Source organism: Trachypithecus francoisi, unplaced genomic scaffold, assembly GCF_009764315.1.
Source record: "Trachypithecus francoisi isolate TF-2019V2 unplaced genomic scaffold, Tfra_2.0 Lachesis_group15, whole genome shotgun sequence".
Taxonomy (NCBI): Eukaryota; Metazoa; Chordata; class Mammalia; order Primates; family Cercopithecidae; genus Trachypithecus; species Trachypithecus francoisi.
Genome location: NW_022681460.1, coordinates 85,685,310 through 85,703,235, shown reverse-complemented (window position 1 = coordinate 85,703,235; position 17,926 = coordinate 85,685,310). Strand labels below are relative to the sequence as shown.

At 40.6% G+C, this 17,926-nt stretch overlaps 1 protein-coding gene across 4 annotated transcripts in view; it reads left to right on the top strand.

The window, feature by feature from the left end:
- The window catches only part of AKAP7 (A-kinase anchoring protein 7), a 161,269-nt gene extending 144,358 nt beyond the window's left edge, over positions 1-16,911 (top strand). For 3 of the 4 annotated variants that reach the window (XM_033235449.1, XM_033235454.1, XM_033235453.1), the window contains one exon: positions 14,902-16,911. In XM_033235449.1, coding sequence (XP_033091340.1) covers positions 14,902-15,098 — 197 coding nt within the window. In that variant the 3' untranslated portion in view covers positions 15,099-16,911. The remainder of the gene's footprint in view (positions 1-14,901) is intronic. The other variant, XM_033235448.1, reaches the window with a different exon arrangement.
- Positions 16,912-17,926: the final 1,015 nt, after the last annotated feature.

The following is a 17,926-nucleotide window of genomic DNA, read 5'->3' as shown; positions in this document are numbered from 1 at the left end:
CACCTTGCTAGTTGTTTTCTACTTGTCTCATCTGTTCTTTGCTTCTTTTTCTCCTCTTTTACTGCCTTATTTTTTATTAAGGAGTTTTATTACTCCATTTTATCTCCATTATTGGCTTATTTGCTGTGCCTCTTTTTGTTTTTACTTTAGTGGTTACTGTAGGGTTTTAAAATACACATCTGCCTTCAAATAATATTATGCCACTTCATATTTAACAGAAGAACCTTACAGTTATTTGCATTTTCCCCCTCCCAATCTTTGTGTGCTATTGTTGCCATAAGTTTTATTTCTACATATTTTATAATACCCACTTAAAACAGTTCTTTCTCTTTTAAAGAAATTAAGAATGAGAAAAAGTCTTTTATTTTTACTTACATATATACAGTTTTTGGTTCTTTTTTTGTCTCTGAGTAGATCTAAATTTCTATCTAGTATCATTTTCCTTCTGCCTCAGGTTTTTTTCTTTGACATTTCTTCTAGTGCTGGTCAGCTGACGATGAATTCATTTAGCATTTGTATGTCTGAAAAAGTCATCCTTCACCCTCATTTTTGAAAGATAATATTTTTGGGTAAAGAATTCTTTGTTGCCTTTTCTTTTTCTTTTAGTACTTTAAAATGTTGCACTGTTGTCTTTTCTTCTGCATTGTTTCTGATGAGTAAGTCTGCTGTCGTTCTTGTCTTTATTTCTCTGTATATAATGCTTCTTTTTTCTTTGGCTGTTTTAAGATTTTCTTTTAATACTGTTTTTCAGAAATTTGATCATGGTATTCCTTGGTGTGATTTTCTTCACATTTCTTGTACTTCACATTTCTTCTCAGGAATCACATTTCTTGGGATTCTTTGAGCTTCTCGATATGTAGTATCAAGAAACTCAAAGGGTATGTAATTTTTGTGGAATTTCAAACATTTTTGACCATTATTTCTGCATTCGTTTTCTGCACTCCCCCTCTCTTTCCTTATCTTCCTTCCCTAATTAAATTGGTGCCATGGTTTAGTATTCCTATTTAACTCTTGTTGTAATATGTACTTCACTTTCCTACTGCATCTACCATGGTTCAAATCCTCATTGTTTCTCTTTCTGTCTGTTGCAAAACCTCCCTCTATTGTTTTTAGAGATATAGTCTCACTTTGTTGCCCAGACTGGACTAAAACTATTGGGCTCAAGCAAGCCTCCTGCGTAGCTGGGACTACAGGTGCATGCCACCGCACCCAGCTCTCTGCCTCTATATTTGCCCCTCTTCGGTCCATAGCATGGTACATAGGTCCCTTTATCCCTACCTGTTTTCCAGCTTTCTTTCCCCCGAAGCCATCCTCACCTCACCCATGACTCTCTGAACTCTTTATCCTGGAAATATGGAATACTTCCAGTACTCCAATGCATCATGCTTTCTCATGCTTCTGTGCACATACTTATGCCCTTCCTATGTCTGGAAACCTCCCTACCCCTCCATCATCCCTGCCTCCATGCCTGGAAACTCTCATTCATTGACCTGAAATGCCTCTCCTTTAAAACTTACCTTTTTATTCCATCCCAACTTCACTAGACCTTGAGTGTATTCTCTTATAGCACTTCACCTATAGTTTTGCAATCATTATTGCAGTTATCTAGGTCATCCACCTAGACTGACTTGTGTGTGGTCAGAGACTGTATCTTATTCATTTTTACATACTTAGTAGTGGTATATAATAGATGCTTACTAAAGTGTTCATTGAACAAACAAATACTTGGCATTTAGCAGGTATTGGGCATATTATTTTTAAAATAAGTTGAACTCAGATTTAATCATAACCTACATTTTGAGAGCCTAGCCTGCTATGTTTCAGGCACCATTTTAGGCACTTCTCATACATTGTATTTAATCCTTATAACATCAATGCAATGTATATATTGTCATTCTCGTGATACCCCAACTTTGGTTTACAGAGGTCACGGACAAGGTTGTGCAGATAGAAAACGCCAAAATTTGATTTCAAACTTGAAGGTATATTTTGCTTTTCTCTCCTTGCAAACACATTAGCAGTTCTGTCATATCACCGTCAGTATTTTCTAAGATTTCCAGTAAGAAATGACAGCTATCTACAGAAATTGTATAGGTAGCAATGAGAATCATAATATAGAGTCAGAGAACTGATGTCACAGACTGACAGAAAAGTCTCTAGGGGCTGTTCTGGGATATCAGGAAAGGGGAAGCAGGAGGGTTCTTAGGTAGGCTGCGTGGCCTACAAACGTCCATCGCATGTCTGCCGCCATCTTTGATGTGACCATATGAGGAGCCATGTGGAGGGCACAAGTCATAGGGATCATCCTGAACCATGTGGTTTGGGGATTCCTACAAGGATGTGTGGATCAAGGGACTGGCTTCAGACAGCATCTTGGGGAACAGCGGGAAGAAATGAAGACTCTGAATGTGCCAGCACCTGCTGTGTTTACAAAGGGCCTGAAGGGTTCATAACATTTGTCATTATGAATCTTTGGCTGAGGCTGGAATCACCACCCCAGCCCACTCAGACTGGAAGCCAAATGCCTGTTGAGACTTTATCTCCCCTTTGTTTCTTCTCCCAAGGCTACTCTTGATTTTCAGTTTAGCTGCATTCCACCCCTACCATCCCCAGTGTAAAAATGATGAGGGTGGGGTTGGGTGGAGGGACATACAGTGTAGTGGTCTCTAAAACTCCTGTGCGGATGTCCTTTTGTACATACAACAACATCATTTTTATATTTATTCTGTGCTACTGAATCTAGAATACACCTTACAAAGGCATGGTTCCTTCCTTTTTGAAATTTGTATTATAGAAAATGTTTTAAAATATGGGTTTAGTGTTTTAATTATAAAATTTTCTGGTGTGTATATGTTGGGGGTGAGTTTTGGTTTTTGGCGAGAGGAGGGAGCTGTATTTGCAGGAACTCTGTTTCCTGGGGTACTGCAGCTAATACTTTTGGCAAATAAGGGTCCCAGGACAGTGTCAGTTGAAATGTACAGTTGAGGATGATTCCTGATCTGTCCTCCCTCACATCAGTTGCAAGTAGTGTGCAAGGCAGCTGAGTGTGCCATCCTAACTTTCTGAATAGCCTACAGATCTATATTTAGTGCTTCTTTTTAGTTAGATGGACCAATGAAAAGGTAAGCTCAGTTAAAAAAAAAAAATCCACTTCTAAGGAGGACACCCTTATGCATTGGGAACAGGAAGTTCCAGTGAAGGGGAGGATGCTTAGGAAGCCTTCGTTCAGATACCAAATTAAGTTTTTGATAGTTAGGATGTGAGCAAGTGAGAGCTTTTAATGTTTTCATGTTTAGTATTTGAATGTTATTATTTTAACATGATTACACTCTATCTTGTATTGTAATGAACATTTTTCTTTGTTCCCTTTTCCAAAATATTAGCCTGATTTGTTCTTTTCAGGACAGATGGGCCCCTAGATATTGGCAGTGGGTAGGGTGTGGTGATGGTTTCTGGAGCCCTTCCTGTGACATCAGTTAAGCTGTGTTGGGTCAACTCACACATAAGACCAGCTGAAGCACATTAATGTTGACCTTCAGTTTTCTCAGTAGGTGTAAAATATTTTTGCTACCACAAAGGAGTTATTTATTTTCTTATTTATTTATTTATTTTTATTATACTTTAAGTTCTGTGGTACATGTGCATAACGTGCAGATTTGTTACATATGTATACTTGTGCCATGTTGGTGTGCTGCACCCATCAACTCGTCAGCACCCATCAATTCGTCATGTATATCAGGTATAACTCCCAATGCAATCCCTCCCCCCTCCCCCCTCCCCATGATAGGCCCCGGTGTGTGATGTTCCCCTTCCCGAGTCCAAGTGATGTCATTGTTCAGTTCCCACCTATGAGTGAGAACATGCAGTGTTTGGTTTTCTCTTCTTGTGATAGTTTGCTAAGAATGATGGTTTCCAGCTGCATCCATGTCCCTACAAAGGATGCAAACTCATCCTTTTTTATGGCTGCATAATATTCCATGGTGTATATGTGCCACATTTTCTTAATCCAGTCTGTCACAGATGGACATTTGGGTTGATTCCAAGTCTTTGCTATTGTGAATAGTGCCGCAATAAACATACGTGTGCATGTGTCTTTATAGCAGCATGATTTATAATCCTTTGGGTATATACCCAGTAGTGGGATGGCTGGGTCATATGGTACATCTAGTTCTAGATTCTTGAGGAATCGCCATACTGTTTTCCATAATGGTTGAACTAGTTTACAATCCCACCAACAGTGTAAAAGTGTTCCTATTTCTCCACATCCTCTCCAGCACCTGTTGTTTCCTGACTTTTTAATGATTGCCATTCTAACTGGTGTGAGATGGTATCTCATTATGGTTTTGATTTGCATTTCTCTGATGGCCAGTGATGATGAGCATTTTTTCATGTGTCTGTTGGCTGTATGAATGACTTCTTTTGAGAAATGTCTGTTCATATCCTTTGCCCACTTTTTGATGGGGTTGTTTGTTTTTTTCTTGTATATTTGTTTGAGTTCTTTGTAGATTCTGGATATTAGCCCTTTGTCAGACGAGTAGATTGCAAATATTTTCTCCCATTCTGTAGGTTGCCTGTTCACTCTGATGGTAGTTTCTTTTGCTGTGCAGAAGCTCTTTAGTTTAATTAGATCCCATTTGTCAATTTTGGTTTTTGCTGCCGTTGCTTTTGGTGTTTTAGACATGAAGTCCTTGCCCATGCCTATGTCCTGAATGGTACAACCTAGGTTTTCTTCTAGGGTTTTTTATGGTATTAGGTCTAACATTTAAGTCTCTAATCCATCTTGAATTAATTTTCGTATCAGGAGTAAGGAAAGGATCCAGTTTCAGCTTTCTACTTATGGCTAGCCAATTTTCCCAGCACCATTTATTAAATAGGGAATCCTTCCCCCATTTCTTGTTTCTCTCAGGTTTGTCAAAGATCAGATGGCTGTAGATGTGTGGTATTATTTCTGAGGACTCTGTTCTGTTCCATTGGTCTATATCTCTGTTGTGGTACCAGTACCATGCTGTTTTAGTTACTGTAGCCTTGTAGTATAGTTTGAAGTCAGGTAGCGTGATGCCTCCAGCTTTGTTCTTATGACTTAGGATTGTCTTGGCAATGTGGGCTCTTTTTTGGTTCCATATGAACTTTAAAGCCGTTTTTTCCAATTCTGTGAAGAAAGTCATTGGTAGCTTGATGGGGATGGCATTGAATCTATAAATAACCTTGGGCAGTAAGGCCATTTTCACGATATTGATTCTTCCTATCCATGAGCATGGTATGTTCTTCCGTTTGTTAGTGTCCTCTTTTATTTCACTGAGCAGTGGTTTGTAGTTCTCCTTGAAGAGGTCCTTTACATCCCTTGTAAGCTGGATTCCTAGGTATTTTATTCTCTTTGAAGCAATTGTGAATGGAAGTTCATTCATGATTTGGCTCTCTGTTTGTCTGTTACTGGTGTATAAGAATGCTTGTGATTTTTGCACATTCATTTTGTATCCTGAGACTTTGCTGAAGTTGCTTATCAGCTTAAGGAGCTTTTGGGCTGAGACCATGGGGTTTTCTAAATATACAATCATGTCATCTGCAAACAGGGACAATTTGACTTCTTCTTTTCCTAACTGGATACCCTTGATTTCTTTCTCTTGCCTGATTGCCCTAGCCAGAACTTCCAACACTATGTTGAATAGGAGTGGTGAGAGAGGGCATCCCTGTCTTGTGCCAGTTTTCAAAGGGAATTTTTCCAGTTTTTGCCCATTCAGTATGATATTGGCTGTGGGTTTGTCATAAATAGCTCTTATTATTTTGAGGTACATTCCATCAATACTGAATTTATTGAGCGTTTTTAGCATGAAGGGCTGTTGAATCTTGTCAAAAGCCTTTTCTGCATCTATTGAGATAATCATGTGGTTCTTGTCTTTGATTCTATTTATATGCTGGATTACGTTTATTGATTTGCAAATGTTGAACCAGCCTTGCATCCCAGGGATGAAACCCACTTGATCATGGTGGATAAGCTTTTTGATGTGCTGCTGAATCCGGTTTGCCAGTATTTTATTGAGGATTTTTGCATCGATGTTCATCAGGGATATTGGTCTAAAATTTTCTTTTTTTTATTGTGTCTCTGCTAGGCTTTGGTATCAGGATGATGTTGGCCTCATAAAATGAGTTAGGGAGGATTCCCTCTTTTTCTATTGATTGGAATAGTTTCAGAAGGAATGGTACCAGCTCCTCCTTGTACCTCTGGTAGAATTCAGCTGTGAATCCATCTGGTCCTGGACTTTTTTTGGTTGGTAGGCTATTAATAATTACCTCAATTTCAGAGCCTGCTATTGGTCTATTTAGGGATTCAACTTCTTCCTGGTTTAGTCTTGGGAGAGTGTAAGTGTCCAGGAAATTATCCATTTCTTCTAGATTTTCTAGTTGATTTGCGTAGAGGTGTTTATAGTATTCTCTGAAGGTAGTTTGTATTTCTGTGGGGTCCGTGGTGATATCCCCTTTATCATTTTTTATTGCGTCTATTTGATTCTTCTCTCTTTTCTTCTTTATTAGTCTTGCGAGCGGTCTGTCAGTTTTGTTGATTTTTTTCAAAAAACCAACTCCTGGATTTATTGATTTTTTGGAGGGTTTTTTGTGTCTCTATCTCCTTCAGTTCTGCTCTGATCTTAGTTATTTCTTGCCTTCTGCTAGCTTTTGAATGTGTTTGCTCTTGCTTCTCCAGTTCTTTTAATTGTGATGTTAGAGTGTCAATTTTAGATCTTTCCAGCTTTCTCTTGTGGGCATTTAGTGCTATAAATTTCCCTCTACACACTGCTTTAAATGTGTCCCAGAGATTCTGGTATGTTGTATCTTTGTTCTCATTGGTTTCAAAGAACATCTTTATTTCTGCCTTCATTTCGTTATGTACCCAGTAGTCATTCAGGAGCAGGTTGTTCAGTTTCCATGTAGTTGAGCGGTTTTGATTGAGTTTCTTTTTTTTTTTTTTTGAGACGGAGTCTTGCTCTGCCGCCCAGGCTGGAGTGCAGTGGCCGGCTCTCAGCTCACTGCAAGCTCCGCCTCCCGGGTTCACGCCATTCTCCTGTCTCAGGCTCCCGAGTAGCTGGGACTACAGGCGCCCGCCTCGTCGCCCGGCTAGTTTTTTGTATTTTTTAGTAGAGATGGGGTTTCACCGTATTAGCCAGGATAGTCTCGATCTCCTGACCTCGTGATCCGCCCGTCTTGGCCTCCCAAAGTGCTGGGATTACAGGCTTGAGCCACCGCGCCCGGCCTTGATTGAGTTTCTTAGTCCTGAGTTCTAGTTTGATTGCACTGTGGTCTGAGAGACAGTTTGTTATAATTTCTGTTCTTTTACATTTGCTAAGGAGGGCTTTACTTCCAATATGTGGTCAATTTTGGAATAAGTGCGATGTGGTGCTGAGAAGAATGTATATTCTGTTGATTTGGGGTGGAGAGTTCTATAGATGTCTATTAGGTCCGCTTGGTGCAGAGATGAGTTCAATTCCTGGATATCCTTGTTAACTTTCTGTCTCGTTGATCTGTCTAATGTTGACAGTGGAGTGTTGAAGTCTCCCATTATTACTGTATGGGAGTCTAAGTCTCTTTGTAAGTCTCTAAGGACTTGCTTTATGAATCTGGGTGCTCCTGTATTGGGTGCATATATATTTAGGATAGTTAGCTCTTCCTGTTGAATTGATCCCTTTACCATTATGTAATGGCCTTCTTTGTCTCTTTTGATCTTTGATGGTTTAAAGTCTATTTTATCGGAGACTAGGATTGCAACCCCTGCTTTTTTTTGTTCTCCATTTGCGTGGTAGATCTTGCTCCATCCCTCTATTTTGAGCCTATGTATGTCTCTGCATGTGAGATGGGTCTCCTGAATACAGCAGACTGATGGGTCTTGATTCTTTATCCAGTTTGCCAGTCTGTGTCTTTTAATTGGAGCATTTAGTCCATTTACATTTAAGTTTAATATTGTTATGTGTGAACTTGATCCTGCCATTATGATATTAACTGGTTATTTTGCTCGTTAGTTGATGCAGTTTCTTCCTAGCCTCGATGGTCTTTACATTTTGGCATGTTTTTGCAATGGCTGGTACCAGTTGTTCCTTTGCATGTTTAGGGCTTCCTTCAGGGTCTCTTGTAAGGCAGGCCTGGTGGTGACAAAATCTCTAAGCATTTGCTTATCTGTAAAGGATTTTATTTCTCCTTCACTTATGAAACTTAGTTTGGCTGGATATGAAATTCTGGGTTGAAAATTCTTTTCTTTAAGAACGTTGAATATTGGCCCCCACTCTCTTCTGGCTTGTAGAGTTTCTGCCGAGAGATCTGCTGTTAGTCTGATGGGCTTCCCTTTGTGGGTAACCCGACCTTTCTCTCTGGCTGCCCTTAAGATTTTTTCCTTCATTTCAACTTTGGTGAATCTGGCAATTATGTGTCTTGGAGTTGCTCTTCTCGAGGAGTATCTTTGTGGTGTTCTCTGTATTTCCTGAATTTGAATGTTGGCCTGCCCTACTAGGTTGGGGAAGTTCTTCTGGATGATATCCTGCAGAGTGTTTTCCAACTTGGTTCCATTTTCCCCCTCACTTTCAGGCACCCCAATCAGACGTAGATTTGGTCTTTTTACATAATCCCATACTTCTTGCAGGCTTTGTTCATTTCTTTTTCTTCTTTTTTCTTTTGGTTCTCTTCTCACTTCATTTCATTCATTTGATCCTCAATCGCTGATACTCTTTCTTCCAGTTGATCGAGTCCGTTACTGAAGATTGTGGATTTGTCACGTATTTCTCGTCTCATGGTTTTCATCTCTGTCATTTCATTTATGACCTTCTCTGCATTAATTATTCTAGCTATCAATTCTTCCACTCTTTTTTCAAGATTTTTAGTTTCTTTGCACTGGGTACCTAATTCCTCCTTTAGCTCTGAGAAGTTTGATGGACTGAAGCCTTCTTCTCTCATTTCGTCAAAGTCATTCCCTGACCAGCTTTGATCCATTGCTGGCAATGAGCTGCGCTCCTTTGCAGGGGGAGATGCGCTCTTATTTCTTGAATTTCCAGCTTTTCTTCCCTGCTTCTTCCCCATCTTCATAGTTTGATCTGCCTCTGGTCTTTCATGATGGTGACGTTCTGATGGGGTTTTGGTATAGGTATTCTTCCTGTTTGATAGTTTTCCTTCTAATAGTCAGGACCCTCAGCTGTAGGTCTGTTGGAGATTGCTTGAGGTCCACTCCAGACCCTGTTTGCCTGGGTATCAGCAGCAGAGGTTGCAGAAGATAGAATATTGCTGAACAGTGAGTGTACCTGTCTGATTTTTACTTTGGAAGCTTCCTCTCAGGGGTGTACTCCACCCTGTGAGATGTGGGGTGTCAGACTGCCCCTAGTGGGGGTGTCTCCCAGTTAGGCTACTCAGGGGTCAGGGACCCACTTGAGCAGCAGTCTGTCCGTTCTCAGATCTCAACCTCCGTGTTGGGAGATCCACTGGTCTCTTCAAAGCTGTCAGACAGAGTCGTTCGCGTCTGCACAGGCCTCTGCTGCTTCCCCTTTTGTTGTTTAGCTGTGCCCTGTCCCCAGAGGTGGAGTCTACAGAGACAGGCAGGTTTCCTTGAGCTGCTGTGAGCTCCACCCAGTTCGAGCTTCCCAGCGGCTTTATTTACCTACTTAAGCCTCAGCAATGGCGGGCACCCCTCCCCCAGCCTCGCTGCTGCCGTTTCGGTTAGATCGCAGACTGCTGTGCTAGCAATGAGGGAGGCTCCGTGGCCGTGGGACCCTCCCGGCCAGGTGTGGATATAATCTCCTGGTGTGCCTGTTTGCTTAAAGCGCAGTATTGGGGTGGGAATTACCCGATTTTCCAGGTGTTGTGTGTCTCAGTTCCCCTGGCTAGGAAAAGGGATTCCCTTCCCCCTTGCACTTCCCAGGTGAGGCAATGCCTCGCCCTGCTTCAGCGCTCGCTGGTGGGGCTGCAGCAGCTGACCAGCACCAAGTGTCCGGCACTCCCCAGTGAGATGACCCCAGTACCTCAGTTGAAAATGCAGAAATCACCGGTCTTCTGTGTCACTCGCGCTGGGAGTTGGAGACTGGAGCTGTTCCTATTCGGCCATCTTGCTCCGCCCACGTTATTTTCTTTTCAGTAACCACAGATATAAATTCCATCCCTGTATTGATTTGATATCCGAGATCTCGGGTTAATATAAACAAAATGGAATCATAGGTACAAACCCTGGGTGAATGATGCCACAACTCCTACAGAAAGTGGAATTGCTTGCTTAAAGTTGATTGAAAAGTTTCTTAAGTCTGTATTTTTAGGGCCAGTGCTGTGTTTGGTGTGCTTAAAAGAGTTTTTGTGACCTTTCTTTTATATTTTTACTATTCTTCTAAGAAAATGATCAAGGATATTCTGGGGGATTTCTAAAGTAACAATGTCAAAGACAAAGGCTATTAATCTGTCATTTTATTAAGTAGGATATTAAGTAACCCTGTAGTCCAAAAAAGAATATTCCTATCAAGAGTGTGTTGCTTACGTTGGCAATATTTTTTATATGTACTCCTGTTGGAATATCAAAAGACAGTTTGTATATGTTACACTAGCATGTTGAACTGCCATTGTTGAAGGAGCTACAGTTAAAATGAGTGGAGCCATTTGTCTGAGAACTCAGAGAGACAGATACTTGTCAGGTAGTTGGCAGAAGAAAAATACAGCATAACTCTAATCTTAAGATCCCTGTTTTTAATTAATATGAATTAAGTCTGCTAGGAGTGGGAACACAAATGAGATCTCACAGGAATGAAAATGTCTATTTTTTGAATTGCTGCATTATTGCAGGGCTCTGTGATAAGCCTTCTTGTAGACTCATCCCTGGGCTAATGGTCATAGTCTGAGGATACTTTGTGGACATCATAAAGGGAGGCCAGAGTCCAGGACAGATCTAGAAGCTTGACTTGTAAATTTATTGTTCTGATTGGTTGGTTAGTTAGTTATTATAGGTAGCTAATATTTGTTCCGTAGGTCGGATATTTTGTCTTACTGACCAGGTTCATCAAGTGAAGTGGAGGTATATTTTTCACATGGATATTTAAATGATTCCAGAATTCTCTGCTCATGTTTTAAATTTAGTATTAAATTTAAATTTCTGGTCATTCGTGTGCTGTCCTTATAGGAAGATAGAAACATTTTTAAATGTTGCTATTGCTTTCAGGGACTTCAATCATCAATTCACTTGACTAAAAAAATGTATTGAGCTCTTATTGAGATGAATAATTGGTGTCCTATGTTAGCAGAGGGAGAGAGAACTGAGAAGCCAAGGATATAATTTCTGTACTCAAGACTGTCTTTAGCAGAGCAGATACTGGATCAGTAATGTTGAATAAGTACATTAATAAATAATTCTCATAATTTGTAAAGAAATTAAGAAAAAAACCCAGTGGGATGTTGTTTTGCTCACTGCTTTGTATCCTTATAGATCTTCAGTACACAATTGTTCAATGAATGAGCAAATGGCCACGTACTATACATGCAGTGAGAGTTATTAGAGTCCAGTGGAGGCTCATCAGTTACAGCTAGGATAGTGTATTAGTCCATTCTTGCATTGCTATAAAGAAATACCTGAAACTGGGTAATTTATAAAGAAAAGAGGTTTAGTTGGCTCATGGTTCCACAGGCTGTACAGGAAGCATGGCTGGGGAGGCCTCAGGAAACTTACAATCATGACAGAAGGTGAAGGGGAAGCAGGCATATCTTACATGGCCACAGCAGGAGGAAGAAAAGAGAGGGGAGGTGCTACACACTTTCAAACGACCAGATCTCATGAGCACTCACTCACTATCATGAGAACAGCAAGGGGGAAACACACCTCCGTGATCGTTACTTCCCACCAAGTCCTTCCTCCAGCATTGGGGATTACAGTTCGGCGGGAGATTTGGGTGGGGACACAAATCGAAACTATATTAGCGAATCAGGAAAGCCTTCATGGAGTAGATGGGATTCTAATTGCTGAAAGAGAGAGAGGGTCGTCTCGAAATTGGGAATGGTGTGGAAGTCTCTGAGGAGATGTTGGGAGCTGATAGTGGAGGTGTGCAGTGGTGGGCCATCAGGCTGGAAAGGCAAATTTTGGAAAGGCTTGACAGACAGACATTTCCCTGTAAAGAGTGAAAGAGATGTTTTAGAAATAGTAATCTAGAGGTTTTATACCAGGCGCATTGAAGATGAGAGAAATCATGAAGCACAATTGACAAAGCTTGGTAATTAAGGGGGTTATTGAGGGAAAGGAAGGCATCAAAGATGGCTACAATCTTGTTTTGAGCTTGACTGCCTCGAATAATAGTAACAGCATAAACGAAAATAAGATGTCAGAAGGGAAAATTCACTTTTTTTCTTCTTTTTTGAGATGGAGTCTCACTGTGTCTCCACGCTGTAGTATAGTCACGTGATCTTGGCTCCCTGCAACCTCTGCCTCCTGGGTTCAAGTGATTCTCCTGCCTCAGCATCCTGAGTAGCTGGGACTACAGGTGCATGCCGCCACGCCCAGCTAATTTTTATATTTTTAGTAGAGACGGGGTTTCACCATGTTGACCAGGATGGTCTCGATCTCTTGACCTCGTGATCCACCTGCCTCAGCCTCCCAAAGTGTTGGGATTACAGTCATGAGCCACCATGCCTGGCCAAAATTAGCTTTTTGTAGGAAGATTCTTGTGTTTAAGATAATAGGAGGCCAGACTCGGTGGCTCACGCCTGTAATCCCAACACTTTGGGAGGCCGAGGCGGGCGGATCACGAGGTCAGGAGATCAAGACCATCCTGGCTAACACAGTGAAACCCCGTCTCTACTAAAAATACAAAAAATTAGCTGGGCGTGGTGGCAGGTGCCTGTAGTCCCAGCTACTCAGGAGGCTGAGGCAGGAGAATGGCATGAACCCAGGAGGTGGAGCTTGCAGTGAGCGGAGATCGCGCCACTGCACTCCAGCCTGGGCAACAGAGCGAGATTCCATCTCAAAAAAAAAAAAAAAAAAAGATAATAGGGACACTTCACTGTGGACTAGTAGAAATCACAGAATCATGGAACATTAGACCCCAAAGGGATTTGGAGGTTGAGCCATTTATTAGACTCAGATTCAACCCTGTCATCTTGCTGATGAGAAAGCTGACTAGATTCAGGAATAGCCCCCAGGGTACAATGTCTGGCCTTGATCCAGAGCACAAGTAGGATGGCAGATGTAGACAGTCATTTACAGTGTAGTGTTTTGGAGGGTACTTAAAAAGTATTCCTTCATTTGCAGTTGGATTTTTCCCTTTTAAATGGGAAGAGTCATTATACAAACAGTTCCACGTTTATTTGGAGATGTTGTCTATAGAGTATAAACACCGTGTTATAAGGTCGAAATAAAATCCCTAGATATTAGGCAATATATTCATTAACTCTGACTGATAAACAAAAAGTCTTAACTTGCCACCCAAGATGACATTACCAATGAATTTCTTTAATAGTAATATATTATCTATGATTTTCTTTACTTTAATAGTATTATTTAGTAAGTTATATTTAGTTATTACTGAGTTGACATTTACTCAATTCTAAACATATTTTGCACTGCAGGTGTTCTATCTTGGACTTCTGATCATGGGTCTGGGGTGCCATATTGCCATATTTGAGGAGAAGGCAGTTGCTAAGGGTTCCCACTATTACTGTTTCTAGATGGGTCTTATCCCACCCTCTCTTCTGCTTGGGATGTTGGTAGGAATGATGGGGATGGTTATAAACATGGTTGGTCTTGATGGGTGTTACGTACAAGTAGGGGGCTCTGAAACAAGGTTGGGGGCCAGTTCTTACCCTTGGCCTACCTGCTTCTGTTCTTCAATCCCTATTATATGTGAGTATGGGAAGTAGTGTCCATCTTCCAGCTCACACCCTTTGTGTCTGCCTGTCCCAGACCCAGAGATGGAAGTGCAACACTGGCTTTGTCTTCTGGAACCCATGGGTAGTCTTCCAAAACTGAGTTGATCTTAATATGCAAGCATCCTGTGACTTCTTTGCATCCAACCTTGTTCTTTCCTGGGTCCCCAGCTCAATGGGAGGAGATTGAGCACTGAATGGTCACTCTCTTCCTTGTCTCCCTTAATTGGGGAAGGAGCCCCTTAGTTCCTTTCCCCAGTTAAGGGAGACAAGAAAGAGAGTGACTGGGAAATGTCTACCATGAGAATAGTTGGAAACCAGCTCTTTTAGAGTAAAACAAAAGATGGAATAATTAGACCTGGATCATTACTATCAAGGAAGTAAAATGACCATAAAATATTTACATCTAGTAATTTACCATTATAATCCTAATTTTCCTTTGAAGAATTTCCTATTTCTTAAATTGCAGTGATAGCACTGGAATTAAAAAGAATATTAGTCTTACAAGCTTATTTTAAACCAATTCCTAGTGGTAGTGACTGCCTTTATCTTCATGGTGGCGCTGAGCATTTATTAACAACCAACCTATAGGCCAAGCATTTTTGAATTAGTGATCTTAAGTAATGAGATGCTGGGGAAATCTTGACGACTTGATATTTGATATTGGAGAATGAGAAGCAGACATAGGTCTACTTAGTGTGAATTCACATGTCTGAGACTTCACGTGGTAGGGACATGGACGTTAGTAGTATTAATTAGCCTTGGATGAGAGAACAGAAATTCACATATAAATGGGAAACATCCCGCACTGGTAGGTAGAGCTTGTCTAGATTGGGACTAATGAACTACTTTTCAATCTGAAGGCTTCAGGAATAGACAGGCTTCTGCTTCCGCAAATACCAAATGAAAAGCCAACCCACTGTTCTTGAATTTATAGATCCAATTTACACTTGCTCTTTTTAACTAATGGAACTAGCCGGCCCCTGCATGCCAAGTTTCTATGGCAATGTGATCTCAGTGACCTCTCTTCTCTATTGTGGAATGTAGGTGAAAAGAACGGAGGGGAGCCCGATGACGCTGAACTAGTAAGGCTCAGTAAAAGGCTGGTGGAGAACGCGGTGCTCAAGGCTGTCCAGCAGTATCTGGAGGAAACACAGAATAAAAACAAGCCAGGGGAGGGGAGCTCTGTGAAAACTGAAGCAGCTGATCGGAATGGCAATGACAATGAGAACAACAGGAAATGAGGCCAGAACGCAGGCCCCCATGTCTCTGTGCAAAGCCTCCCTGCTCCCCTCTGCTGAGTCTAGGGACTGACTTGCAGCGTGCTATTTAAGTTTCTCTGGTCCAATCTGTGGAGATTGCCTAATACTTTCATGATCGATGTGTTTGCATTACTGAAACACAACAGAAGAAAAACGAGTGCTGGGACTGGCAGAGGAAATTAATTGATGAAAGAAGAATGGCCCAAGTTTTGCTCACCCTCAGCCATGCACAAGGGAGAGAGAACTTTGGGTTATGCCTCCTGGACGCAAATTAAAGGCTGTAAAAGAGGCCTTGCCATCAATGGAATACTGCCATTTATATTACTTAGCAGGGCATTTGACTACTTTATCTGAGGCCAGAACTCTCACACACAGCTATCAAGTGCTAAGTTTAAAATAATCACTGTTGAAATTGTCATTTGTACAATTAGTCCATAATGTTTCATTTTTGTCCTAAGTGTGCTGTTGCTATGCAGTGATCTTTATTTATAGTAAATTATGTTTCATGTAAATGATATATTTTTGGTGAAATGCAACCTTTTCTATAAAATGTGGGCAACATTTTAAAGTTTTTTTAATCCTATTTTGATAAGTCAGTATGCCATATTTAATGAAATGTATTATATAATTTTTTTTTCTTAGGCAAGAAAACTATTGGAATTCGAGACTTAATTAATGAAGCTTTGCATCGAGAAACGATGGGTCTGAAGTCCAAAGTGAAACAGATAAAGGAATTTTTATTAAAGCCTGAGACTCAGGCCAAAATTAGGAGGGAACTTTTTGAAGAAAGACTTATTAACAACAGTAATCCAGCAAATGACGTTGATTTCAGCACAACTTTGACATAAGCTCTACATTGTGATTGTGACAACATAGCTTATGAAATCTTTCCAGCTTATTAAGTAGCTCTTTGGTAAACACCAAAGAAGTTTCTGATAGTGTCTGCACAACAGCAAACCAACATTTGGTGGGGAATTAGGAATTTCTTGCCAAAGAAAACTGATTCTGCCCTATTATTTTTTGAGCTACACTTGTGTTTTAGAATGTCTGTTTCTGTAATATTGAGAATCATTTTATAGAAATGATTTCTTAATTAGCTATTGTGAGTTATTCCTCGGGTCCTTGCAGAAAAAAAAAATACAGATTGTGAACAAATCATTCACAGACAAATAGAATAAAACAGAGCCAACAACAGTATTTTAAGGGTCACTTGCCTCCTGTTGACATGATTGTTGCTAAATCAAAAGAAGCATTGTCCAGGTGTGTCTACATCTAGTGTTACTTTTAATGAGAATTTGAATGTTTATTGAACAATAGTACTTGAATGAACATTTATAAATGTAATTACTATGATCACTGGTTAAGAATGTTTTATATATCCTTATAATATTTTTCACTGATCAAAATGTAGTTTTGCTTTTTCATTTCTTAAGGAATATATGTGTGGGATTTTTATTTTTTACATTTCTGAAGATAAGTTCCAGGTCTTACCGTATCCCTTGTCATCTGAATTTGTTTGCGCTGCTTCTGTTTTGAAGAGCATTCTTGAAAACTTCCCCTGGTGTGATGACTGTTGGTAACAGCTTTTTCTATAGTCATTGCAAAACTGCTGCTACCAATAGATCATGATGGAGGGGGAAATCACTGGAGATCAAATATGTGAAATCACTTCAAATATAAAATCCAGTTTACTCATAGATTTTAGCTATTTTTTCACTGGGTAAATTATACTACATTTATTTACAAATAAGTTTATGCATTTTCATGGCTCTTAATAAACATATTGTTTTCCCTTGTTGCCTTTCCTCATTTCTTTTTTTCACTCTTGAGAGTAGCTGGATCTATGTTGGTGTAACGAAGTCATAAATAGGAACTCCGATAGTTTCAGTGTTGCTTCACCTTCATGTTCCTGTCCTTCATGCTAAGATAGCACAGTTGTTAAAGCACCTTTAACTTTACCCTTTAAAATGATATCAAATCAGTCAGCTTCACAGAGAATTAACAACAGAACCTTAAATTCAAAGAAAAATCTAAATAGCATCTTATAAACAGCTAAGAATGTGTCACTGGTGTGACATCCTAGCAAAGATGAAAAGTGGAGATCCATCCAGGTGCAGAATCCTGGGAGCTGTTTGCCATGAAACCCCTTTCAGTGGTAGAGGGCTTGACTGTTTGTAACTGGCTTCTTTATTTTTTTTTTTTTTTTGAGACGGAGTCTCGCTGTGTCGCCCAGGCTGGAGTGCAGTGGCCGGATCTCAGCTCACTGCAAGCTCCGCCTCCCGGGTTTACGCCATTCTCCTGCCTCAGCCTCCCGAGTAGCTGGGACTACAGGCGCCCGCCACCTCACCCGGCTAGTTTTTTGTATTTTTTAGTAGAGACGGGGTTTCACCGTATTAGCCAGGATGGTCTCGATCTCCTGACCTCGTGATCCACCTGTCTCGGCCTCCCAAAGCGCTGGGATTACAGGCTTGAGCCACCGCGCCCGGCCTCTTGGCTTCTTTAAGTAAATCCTTAAGGTAGAAAGCAAAGATAGTTTTGGCCTTGCCTTGTTTTTCAAACAAGGAAACAGACTCCAAGAAGTGGCATGCCTTATCCAGGGCCCCACTGCTATCAGGGAACTGGACTTGAACTGTCACCCAGGGCTCTATGTCAATGTCCCAGTGTTATCCTTACCACCCCATAGTCTAAGTTAACAGTATTTCTGGAGAGAAGGCACTTCTCAACATGTATCTACAGATATCCTCTGGGAGCGATTCCCAATCCATCTAGATAATTTGAAAGGCTGAAATAGTATATATATTTTGCAATCT